Here is a 12,369-nt window from a genome sequence, read left to right as displayed (position 1 = left end):
TGGAATGGACAAAGTCAGAAGTCATACAACACCAGGTTATAGTCCAACTGGTTTATTTGAAGTCACACAAGCTTCTTAAGGCACAGCCCCTTCGTCAGGTGCAGTGAGGTCACTACAACCTGATAAGTAATGCTGAGCAATCATCTCATATGATGCCAGCAGGGGGCATCACTTCATCTTCCACATCATGCAGAGGGGTTTTATTTTACTGTTACAGGGAACTGCAGTGGAAGCACCAGACGGATGCATTTGGGGAAGTGCAAACTGAAGGCAAGCATTTGTGCAAAATTAATCTCAGCAACACCAGGAAGACTTGTAGGCTAAAGGACCATTATTTTACCATCCATGAACAGCATGATGTTCAAAACCAAATGAACCAGTTTTAACATGATATAAATCAATGACTAAGATCTGTATCTTTCATTTTCCCCATGTCTTTTAACATACGAGTTTAACTGAACAAATGGAATCACCTGTATCATTATGTTCCCTTCATTTAAAATGAACTGATTTTAATTGTCTGGATTTTATAGAAAATGCTGTTAGTTTGAAAAAATCTTAATGCAGCAAAGAGTGACACTCACAAAGAATATTAATTGTTTTATGGTCATGACCACTCCTGTTCCAAGTCTGCATTTCTAACTAAGAGAAACCAGCCTGCCCTCTAGTGCTCATGAAATGTTGCTTAGTTTTCTCAATAACTCTTGAGCATTCATTGAAAAGAAACGCATGCTATTTCCTCAGTACTTACTGTTATTTGGCACCAAACACAATGGAGACCGGTGAGACTCTGGAAACATTTTATGCTCTTGCGGCATCGGTCACATTTAGTTGGAGAGTTTCCTTCCATCCAAACATGCTGCATAACCTAGATAGGATATAGAGGATTAGACAAAGACATTTAAGGATGGATAAGACAGATTAATTAGAGAGTTAGCTCATTTGTATGAATCGAATAGGGTACTCAGATTACATACCAAGAGATTCCAAATCAATAACTTCTCTATACGGAGCTAAATTACATTGTGTGACAACAGATAAGCAAAGGCGGCATTATTTTCAGAATGATTGCATCACCATAAAATAATCTTTGGTCCAACTATCTTTTCAAGAGTCATTCACAACCACTTTCAGCGGTACTTGATTCAATTTTAAAACTTCAAGTTGCTCAAAGACCCAAGACGGCCTGTCATCCATCAGTCCACGTGGGGTTGTGTGGGGGCCCTCGGGCAGGGATCACGATCTCAACTTAACATTCGCCCTCTTGAAGAGGTCTCTGAAAATGACAGCAGTTTCATTTCTGACGTGACTGATCTCATCTGGTGGCTTTCATTTATTTCTTTGGAGTTTTCATGGCCTGAATCTCTTAGCCAGTGATGAAGTAAGAGTATGCACTGTTATCCTGTCTGAGACTAAGCCTTCCATTTTAATACTGGAGCCTTAGGACCTTACAATCCAGCTTCAGCTTGATTCCAGCAATGAGACAGGACAAGAGGTCCAGTGCTGGGCACAATTCCAAAGATGCCATGACCTCTTTCACATAAAGAGCTGAAGACAAAACCTTTGAGCTCTGTCTTCAGTGCAGTGAGCTTCCCTTTTTTAAATAAACACATTATCCATTCCAAATACTGTCCTCTTCCAACCCATTACGCCAACACTGCTCATCCCTTTTCCTGCATGGCTCATTTTACTCAGTACTCCTGAAACTGGTCACCACTTCCAGACCCTGCTCAACACTTTCTCCCAATTCTGGTGGGGAAGGTGGCGAGAAGGGGAGGTTGGAGTTGATTCAGCAGTGTTGGAAATGCCTAGGGGCGTGGTGGTGGTGGGTTGTGTCAGGTATGATCAGAGCGCAGGAGGAGGGGAGCGGTGTGGAGAGGGAGCAGCAGGCTTGTGGAGTGCAGTAAGGTTCGAGCAGTGTCAGAGATGTGCATAAAGTCAGGAGATTTGGAGCAGAAGTTCAGGAGAGTTTTACTAATGTCTGATTTAGGACAACTGAACAGCATTTAGCAGTGGATCGGTGTTGGGTGGGAGGGTAAGCAATTTTGAGGCTGTGGGGAGGAAGAAGTCGTTAGTCAACGATGTCAGGAAATAGAGAGGGTAAACATTGTCACAGTGAACAGTGTGCAGGGGTGCTAGTGTCCTTTGATGGTATTTCTTCTAATGTCAAGGACTGCATTTCTACCAGCTGGGCTTTTTCCCTGTGAGGGATACTATCAATAAATCAGTATGAAAGACAATGTAAGTATTGGGTCAACAACCCAAATTTACTCACTGATGGTTCACCAGGGAATCATCAGCAAGAGCTTCCACAGAGCTACTGTGGTCTCCTGCACCAAAACAATGTTGTGAATCTGTGATTAAGCGTTTCAAAATAAATCAGCTCCCAGGAGCTTCCATTGCCTCAGGGATCAGGGATCAGGGTCAATGCTATTTTGCTGACCACTTTCTACTTCTCACAACATCTACACAAAGGCAGCATACTTGTAATTGCATGCGTTTTCTTCTGCCTTGAAAGCCACAGAGGTCAGTAAATATTATGATTCATGGTTAAGACTTTGAAGATCCTGTCCAAAAATAATTTCCTCGGCATACACATTAAATGTGCTCAAATAACACTGATTTTAATAGCACAGCTAATTTGCAAATGCAAGACAGTTACAAATAAATCTTGTATAACCAGTGAAAAAGTGACATTCAGAGATTGTGATTATCAGGGTTCGAGGTTTGTTAATGGAGAGCTTGTGTACAACAGCTGAAGTATTCATCACAGGGGATTGTAATGTATGCTTTGAGAAAAGTCCCAATACATGAATGAATATTCCATTTTCAGAATTAAAGTATTCAGAAGTTTAAAACACATCTGCATGCACTGCAAATGTTCGGTGAAATTGCACTTACGTTAGTATTTCTTTTGGACTTTACGTATGTGCTTATGCATGATGCAATTTCTTTGGAAACACATCTCTCATGGACTGTGTATTTGCAAACTGAAAAACACAATACAGGAAGGTCAAACAATCCTTTATTCACAATATGAACTTGCCTTATTACAGGATGGCAGTCTACTCCATTCATTTTGAAACTGCATAATTTAAACCATAAACTCAAGCACATTAGAAACAGCAGTAGGTACAGGCATCCAATCTGTTGAAACTGTCTTGTTTTTCAACAAGATAATGGTTGCTCTGCTGATGGTCTCAATTCCACTTTTCTGTCCATCCTCAATACCCTTGTCAGTCAAAAGTCTCTCCAGCTCAACTTTCAATATATTTATTGACTCAAGCATCAACATTCTCTGAGGAAGCTAATTCCAAACACTAGCAACACTCAGAGACAAAATTTCTCTTCATCATCATCTTCAATGAGAGACAACTTCATTTGAAAGTAGAAGAGAGATAACAAGGTGTAGAGCTGGATGAACACATCAGGCCAAGCAGCATCAGAGGAGCAGGAAAGCTGACGTTTCGGGTCTGGACCCTTCTTCTTTCTGAAGATTATGGCCAAAGCTGCTCAATTTTTAAATTGTAAGACAAATCCCTTATTCCAAGAATCAATGAGTGAACCTTTACTGAATAACTTCCCAAGCAAATACGTCTCTCTAAAAAGGAGACCAAAACATAAAGTGCTTCCACTGTACCCTGTACAGTTGTTTTTTGGTTTTATAATTTTCATGTGAAGTGCCTTGAGCCTTATTGTTATGTTTAAATTGTTATAAATATGAAGTTGTTTGTTGCACAGCTGAATCCCAATACATTTAGTTTAATAAATGCACACTTGGGTTTTTAAAAAAAATGTCTATTTATAAATGTGGCAATTCTGTGTTTCCTTGAGGAGGAATGCAGTTACACTATGCACCATGTGCCAGTGAAAGGCACACTGGGAAGTGTTGCCAATATTGCCTGCTCTATTCCGGAATGAGCTAAACACACAATCACGGCCACAGTCACCTTCACAGTCATGCTGTGGTCCGAAGGGGATGGATACTCCTGCACTCGTGGATTCATGGTCATCATTAGACTCTTAATTCCAGATATTTATTGAATTCAAATTCCACCATCTGCCGTCCCTAGAATGTTATCTGGGTCTCTGGATTAACGGTCCACTGATAATACCACTAGGCCATTGCCTCCCCTTGTAATGCTTAGTGTTTCTTTTCTCCGGTCATAAAACTCAACAATATAAACTAACTTCCTTTTGCCATTCAGGATGATCTCAGTTATGTGCTATCTTACAAACTGGTTTGAATCATGGTTCCGAAATGACTGATTTAATTAATTTTAAAACTTCTTTACAAGAACAGACCAGACCCATATGCCACAAGCTTAAAATCCAAACTCAAACAGAATTATTTTATATAAAACTATATACGTTTCATCACAATAGGATAGGCAGAGATTATTTACATTGATTCGTGAATCTAAAATTGGGGGGGGCGGGGTGCAAACTCAGGATAAGGGGCAATCATTCAGGACTGAGACGAGGAAAAATTACTTCACTCAAAGGATTGTGAATTTTTGAAATTCTCTACTCCTGAAGAATGCAGATGCTTCATTGTTCAATATATTTAACCCTAGGATCGGCAGACTTTGGATTTCTCAGGTAGTACAGGCAAGAAAGGGGAGTGAAAGCCCAAGAACAGCCATCATCCAAAGAACACACGGCAGGCTTGGTAGGCTATATGGCCTACTCATTCTCCTATTTCTCATATTCTTAAATTCCCACTTAAATCTGGTTCCAAAGCACCTCAAATTCCAATTTCTAAGGGTAGCATCAAAGTCTGCTACTAATTTCCTTGGCAGTTCTCGTGAACTTCTGTGATGTATTATCAAAGGCTGAAACATCTTGGGAGCATGAAGAGGAGAAATGGACACGGTAATCAGCCCAGCAATCATTTTAACGACTTCTTACGAACTGCTTATCTTGCTCGTGTTTCTGCATAGGAAAGCTTCATCCTGGGACTAAAGCCTTAGAAAATCAGACTAAATTTGCGTGCGTGGAAAGTAAACATACTTAAAATTAGATTAAGTATACATATACTTTAAAGTAGAATTGAACCCTTTACTGTACAAAATCAATGAATCACAGATAAACACTCTTCCAAAAAATGTGATTGGAGGCATTTTTTTTAAACAAGTCAAAGTTACCTCCTGAATGACTGCAACAGTGCTGCACTCTTCCTCCACATCGTTCGCACTCTGCCTTGGGCATGGTTGACAACAGCCTCCTCAAACATCTTTTGTCTACTGCCTAGCTCGGTATGACTGTACTTGTCTGGTTCCACTCTTATCTTTCAATTTGTAGCCACAGAATCCCCTCCAAGGATTTCACTTCTCTTTCCAAACTTGTACCTATACCTCCAGGTTTCACCAAAAATCTAACCTTGACCCCCTCCTATCCTCATCTAAAGGCTACCCCTGTGCAGCATCATTTGAAAATCCATCAGGTTCTGCATGCGATGGCAGCACCGAGTTCTGCCTCACCACCCCATCCCCAAGTTGTAAGTTCTTTGACTGCTTGTCTGACACCAAGGATCTTGAGCAGAAATTTCCTCCAAATAAAAATTGAGAAGTCTAAAGCCATTCTTCTCCTTTCCTGCTACTAAATGCTTTCCTTTGACTTCAACTCCACTTTTTTATCGCAGGTTGAACCAGACAATTCAAACTTGGATATTGTACAGGAGCTAGAGGCAGACTCTGACTGCACACACATCCCATCTCTAAAACGGCCCGTTTCCACCTTGCTAAAATCACCAACTCCACCTCAGCTTCAATTGATTCATTAATGCTTTGTTGTCACTTTGAGTTGAACTCCCATCTTCTACCCACCATCCACATATGCTCAATCAGAACTCTGCTCCCTGTGTTCCAACCTACTCCACGGCCTGTACTCTCACGATTTGCTGATGTTCACTGGTTTTTGGATGACAATGCCTCGCTTTTATAATTTTATAATTTAATCCTGAATTTAAATTTCTTTTATAATCTTCCTTAATTACTGTAACCTACACCAATTCTATGAGATCTCTGCATTTCTGCAATTCTGGGCCTCTTCTGGATTCCCTGATTTTAATCTCTCACTACTGACTGCCACACCTCCAGCTGCCTAGGATCTGAGCTCCTGATTTCCCTAGTAAAACCTTTCCACTTCTCTTCGCTGCGTTGGAATCTTTTGACCAAGTTTCTCTTGTTGAGTTGATCTTTCATTTTTTGCAGCTCCTTTAATAAAATGCATATATACTGTCGATTGTCTGATTGACTAACAGGACATTCTCCGCAGGAAGTCGACCAGTTTGTTGAAATGTGATATTTTCAAGATCATATTTTTAAAAAATGCAGAAAGGTAAGGTAATTTCAGGGAAGGCTAATATTATAGCATGGGGTGAAAACTCCACAGTATGAGAAAATTTAATTGTTCATATCAGTTGGAATTTAGAATGCAATCTATGGGAACAATTTGGCAGGTTCCACTCAGGTTTAGACCCAGCTTGCCAGGTAATTAACACAAAGTAAGTTTGGAGCAAAATTCAGTAGACTTGCACAAAATCATTTAATTATTCCGCAATTTTTTCTTGTCTTACCATCTAATGAGTGCTTACTCAATACTTAACTTGCACAAATACCATTAACAAATGATTTCTGCATTACACCTCTTTTCTCTCTCTTTACTACCACATCCTTCAAATTACTATTTTCAACAACATGCTACCAATTACATTGGCACAACAGACAAAATTGCCTTATGTTAACAGTAATGCAGAGGGTAATCTCCAGTTAGGATTTCATCTGATTCAAATTGGTTAAATTTGCAGACAGTCAACATTAACTATGTTAGTAACTTTGCCGTTAGCTAAATTAGCCTAATCTCAAAATGTATAAATGAGAAATCAGATTTGTACGCTACAACATATCAAAACAGGTGCAGAAACACAGACATTCAGAGATAATGGCACAAACATTAAAATATAAGTTGTTACAGAGATAGTAGGAAATGGCGATGCTGGAGAATCCGAGATAACAAGGTATACAGCTGGATGAACACAGCAGGCCAAGCAGCATCAGAGGAGCAGGAAAGCTGACGTTGCAACTGCACCTCCCAGTAGCGAACCATTTCAACTCCCCCTCCCACTCCTTGGATGACATGTCCATCCTGTGCCTCCTGCAGTGCCACAACGATGCCATCTGAAGGTTGCAGGAACAGCATCTCATAATTCACTTGGGAACCCTGCAGCCCAATGGTATCAATGTGGACTTCACAAGCTTCAAAATCTCCCCTCCCCCGATCGCATCCCAAAACCAGCCCAGCTCGTCCCTGCCTCCCTAACCTGTCCTCCCACCCATCCACTCCTCCCACCTCAAGCCCCACCCCCATCTCCTACCTACTAGCCTCATCCCGCCTCCTTGACCTGTCCGTCCTCCCTAGACCGACCTATCCCCTCCCTAACTCCCCACCTACACTCACCTTTACTGGCTCCAGCCCCGCCTCCTTGATCTGTCTGTCTCCTCTCCACCTATCCATCTTCTTTCCGCCTCCCCCTCTCTCCCTATTTATTTCAGAATCCCCTTCCCCTCCCCCATTTCTGAAGAAGGGTCTAGGCCCGAAACGTCAGCTTTCCTGCTGCTCTGATGCTGCTTGGCCTGCTGTGTTCATCCAGTCTACACCTTGTTATCTTAAAATATAAGTGCTTCCTTTAACTGTGGATGCTTTACTTGTGAAATGCATGAGGATTTACTTACAAGAACAGCAGAGACCTTGTTTCCTAACACCCAACAGCATATTGAAACAGAAGTTGCAGTATGCAGGCTTGTTGAAATGTTTTAATCGCCAAACATGTTGACCATCATCTTTCACATTCTGCCGTGAAAAAAATGTACACAACGAAAACAAGCAGCTCAGTGAATGTTCATTTTTTCTTAGTCCTCATCTATGTCATTAAATATCATTATCCTTACCCATATCATTCATGCTACTGACTTTGTGTCAGCTCTTTCAAAGAGCAATCCAGTTACTTACACAACCCTATTAACCCTACTCCATTTTCTCCTTCACAGTTTTATCCAATTCCCTTTGAAAAATTCAACTTGAACTATTTCCATCATCCTAGCAGGTTGTGTATTACAAATGTGTTTTGCATAAAAGTATTTTTTTTGTCATTATCACCTCAAATCTATGCCTCTTCTCTAAAGAGCATGCTCCCACCTTCTGCAGTCAATCCACATAACTATAATCCCTCATCCATGGAACCATTCTAGGAAATCCCTTCTCTCATCCATCCAGAGTCTTCACATGGCTTCTTCAGATACAGGCTGGGACTGACGAGCATTTTATATAGAAATGTGCAGAAATCTTCAGAATTATGTATGCCGTTCTCAAACTGGTACTCAGCATTGCAGACGCTGGGAGTGACAACTAGGTGGGAGGCTGGATCTGGTGCTGAAAGATGAGATGGGTCAAATTTCTGAGTGATATCTGCATCATAGGATTTCTAGCAATAGTAATGCAGGGGGCCAAACTAAAGCTCTATAGACACGTCAGATCCCAACATAGCAGCTTTATTAATTACTACATCTAGAATAAAATGCTAACCTCATTAAGAACGGCCAGGAGCCCTTCAGGGAAGGAAATCTGCCAAGTTTACCAGGTCTGTCTATGTCACTTCAGAACCACAGCAAAGTGATTGATCCTTTGCTGCCTTATGAAATGGCCTAGCAAACCACTCAGTTGTATCAAACCACCCCACAAAAGTAAAATAAGAACCAAACTGGACAGACCCAAGTGTCAGAAACATCAAGGTGTGCCCTGTACACTCAACGCTGCAAAGTCTTCATCACAAACATCTGGAGATTTGGCAGAGTCCTGAAAGACATCTCTGGAAGACTGGCCAGTGGCAGGAGGTAAGAAAACTAGCAACAGTGGGGGATAAAAATACGTTACCTGACCCAGTCCTTGTAAATCTAGCTGCTGCACATGCATATGTCTGTGATAGTACTGGCAAGGGTGACTACTGCATTATCCTTGTGGAGATCAAGTTATTTGTTCACAATAAGGCGACTTTTCACAGGGGTAACTCTCACTCATGTGGGATAGATTCAGCAACAGATCTGGCATCTCAAAATGGTGCAATTGTGAGGTGCTGTAGGCCATCAGCAGCAGAAGAATTGCATTCAACCGCAACCTCATGGCCCTGCATATCACTCAGAGCACCATCAAGCCACGTAGACTAATGAGCTTCTAAGGGTGCAGGACTGTAGCAATAATACGGCAGGAACAGCAATGATATATATTAAACCAGGGTGATAATGTGATAAAGCTGCTACCCAAAATGATATGCATTTTGAACAGAGGAACAGCTTGCTAGATCGGCCAAAACTAAAACACGACAAATGAATCCAATCAAAAGCTCCGCAATCTTGCCACATCCAGTCACACACAGTGATGAACAATTAAACAACTAATTGAGAAGGAACCTCCAAAGTATCCCCAACTTCACAGCTGGGGGAGGCTAGTCTATAAAATGGCAAGGCTAAAGGGTATTTGTAACTATCTTCAGCTTTCTCCTGTGGTTTCCATCATCATAGATGCCAGTTTTCAGAAAATTCAGTTCATTCTACGACTTAAAAAAAAATGGCTGAAGGCACCAGATACAGCGAAAGCAGACAACGTCCCAGCTGTAGTACTGAAGACTTTACTCCAGAAGGAGCTGCACCCTTAGCCTTGCTCTTTCAGTACAGCTGCAACATTGACAAACATCTGAAAATGTGGAAAATTATCCAAGAGCATCTGGTGTACCAAAAGCAGGATAAATCCAAATTTACTAATTACTGTTTAATCTGGATGATTAACTAAGAGATGGAAAGTTTCACTGACAGCACTATCAAGCAGCACTTACTCAGCAACAACCTTTGTTGGGCATCAATCATAGATGCTCAGTTGGGGCTCTGCCAGGGCAACCTGGCTCCAGAATTCATTCAAACCTTGGGCCAAAGTTGGACAAAAAGACTAAACTCCAGAGGTGGGGTGAGACCAAGCACCCTTGACATCAGTGCAACATTTGATTAGGGAGGACATCATATTGTATAGACCAAAAGATACAGGAGCAGAATTAGGCCAACATGTTCATCAAGTCTGCTCCATAGGGAACCCTAGCAAAATTGGAGTCAATGAGTAACAGGGGAAGAACTCTCCACTGACTGGACTCATACCCAGCACAAAAGGAAACTGGCTATGGTTGTTAAAAGGTCAGTCATCCCAGCTCCAGGACATCTCTGCAGTGGTTCCTCGGAGTAGTATCCTAAGCCCAAACCATCCTCAATTCTTTCATCAACGACTGTCCCTACATCACAATATCAGAAGTGGAGATGTTTGCTGGTTGTGTAGAGTGCTCAGAACAACTTGAAACTCTTCAGATACTGAGGCATGACGAGGAATACATTCAAGCTTGGCCTGATATGTGGGGAGTAACATTCCCAGTGCACAAGTGCCATCTCTGACAATCAATAAAATTACAATCACTGAATTATCACATCAATATCCAGGGTTACCAGTGACCAGAAACCATAATGGCAAAATGAACAGGTCAGAAACTGGGAATTCTGAGGCTAGTTACTCGCCCCCTGACTGGGCAAAGCCTTCGCATCATCTACGAAGCACAAGTCAGAAGCTTTATAGAATATTCTGCACTTATCTGGCTGAATGCAGCTCAAAGACCACAAAAAAATTTCAACACTATCCACAACAAAGCTTGATTAGCAAAGCATCTGCCCACCTTAAACATTCACAACCATCACCGGGCTCTCTGTTGTTGGTACAGCTACAGTGCTGTTAGTTTAGGAGCTCCAGGATTATTTCCCAAGAGTAACAAAGGAACAGTGTTATAATTCCAAGTCAGCATGGTGTGTGGCTTTGGTAGGAAATTGCAGATGATAGAGTTCCCATGCACCTTCTGCTCGTCCTCCTAGGTAGTCCAGATTGTGGATGTGAAAGGCATTATTGAACTTAACAAGTTGCTGCCAGTGCATCTTTTATAGGGTACAGATTGCTAACACTTGGTGCCAGCAGGAGGATGGCATTTGGTGTTTGGACCGTGGGATGAGGAGCAATAGGGGTGGCAAGTCAGGAAACGTCCTCAATTCTGCGCACCAACCTCGGGAGCAAAAAAAACAGGTCCATAACTGTATGCTTCCAAAATGTGTGCTCAAACCACCTCAGTTTCTACACATCTCCAAAAAAGTACAGCTTGATTGTACTGTTTCTCCTCATTCTTCTGACTGAAAAGCATCACCTCCCATATTTTTCTGCATGTTAAATTTTATCTGCTATGTTTCCTCACATGTCAATGTGCTTCCTATTGTCTCTATTACTATCTCCCTCATTTCAAAAACATTATTTCACATTCTTCTTGTTTGCCTTTTCAAAATGCTGTTCCTTAAATTCGTTCAGAGATTGAACTCAAATGCCTTGGACATTTGCCCTGCAATGAAAAGACCATCCACATGACAGTAAGTCTGATTAGGGACCACTTGCAGCATGACAGCATGAGATAAATAGTTTTCCACAAAACCAGGTCACCCATCTCCTTTGCAAACTCTAGTATCACCAATAATGATGATTACCATTCATTAGAATGAAATAACACTTGAAAAGGGCTTCACTATCACCCATGAAGGTGATCGATTACAATAATTTGAGCTAACTTTTGAGTAGGTGCCTTAACTGCTGGTGATAAATTGAGATTATCTATCTCAGAATTTGAAGCGTTAGCACAAGGAGCACTTACCACTGAGCAACATTCCAACAAAAATTAATGGTCACTATTTGGGGAATCATCCCTTATAACTGTCATGGATTATCTATCATAATTACATAAGTAGCTAAGCAACATGATTGGTCATCAGTATTTTTATTATAAATGGTAAAATACATTAATATCTGTACAAGATTCAGCAGGCAGTCAGATAATGTAATTACCCAGAACCACAAGTGGTTATGAAGAAATCACTGATGGTTGTTAAAAGCATGACTCAATATTTAAAATTCTACTTCTGAATAGCTCTGTAATTTTCACAGATGAATGCTTACAGCCCTGTACTTACTGTCTCCATGCCAAGGAGGACCAACAACGGAATAGTAGTTATTCCTCCTCTTATCCACTCTTCCAGTGTAACTGTGCCATCGTGATCATAGTCTATTTCCTCCATCATTTCCATAAGTATCTGCAGAATAATATATGTACATCTAACCTACTGCCTGGCAAGTGTTTTCCTTCAAAATTTCTTTGCATGTTTTTAAAACAAATACTTAATTTGCATTCATGCATTTACTGTTCCTTTTGAAAGCTAAAAGATAGTAACACACCACTTTCCGAAACAA

General features: G+C 41.1%; 1 protein-coding gene across 5 annotated transcripts in view; it reads right to left on the bottom strand.

The window, feature by feature from the left end:
* Positions 1-12,369, bottom strand: part of LOC109915947 (diacylglycerol kinase beta) — a 409,322-nt gene that overhangs the window by 233,754 nt on the left and 163,199 nt on the right. For 4 of the 5 annotated variants that reach the window (XM_048599394.1, XM_048599389.1, XM_048599392.1 and 1 more), the window contains 4 exons: positions 12,093-12,212; positions 7,737-7,854; positions 2,902-2,990; positions 752-868 (listed from right to left, as the gene is read on the bottom strand). In XM_048599394.1, coding sequence (XP_048455351.1) covers positions 752-868; positions 2,902-2,990; positions 7,737-7,854; positions 12,093-12,212 — 444 coding nt within the window. The remainder of the gene's footprint in view (positions 1-751; positions 869-2,901; positions 2,991-7,736; positions 7,855-12,092; positions 12,213-12,369) is intronic. The other variant, XM_048599391.1, reaches the window with a different exon arrangement.

Source organism: Rhincodon typus, chromosome 7 (genome assembly GCF_021869965.1).
Source record: "Rhincodon typus isolate 14 chromosome 7, sRhiTyp1.1, whole genome shotgun sequence".
Taxonomy (NCBI): domain Eukaryota; kingdom Metazoa; phylum Chordata; class Chondrichthyes; order Orectolobiformes; family Rhincodontidae; genus Rhincodon; species Rhincodon typus.
This window is presented reverse-complemented; position numbering and strand designations above follow the sequence as displayed.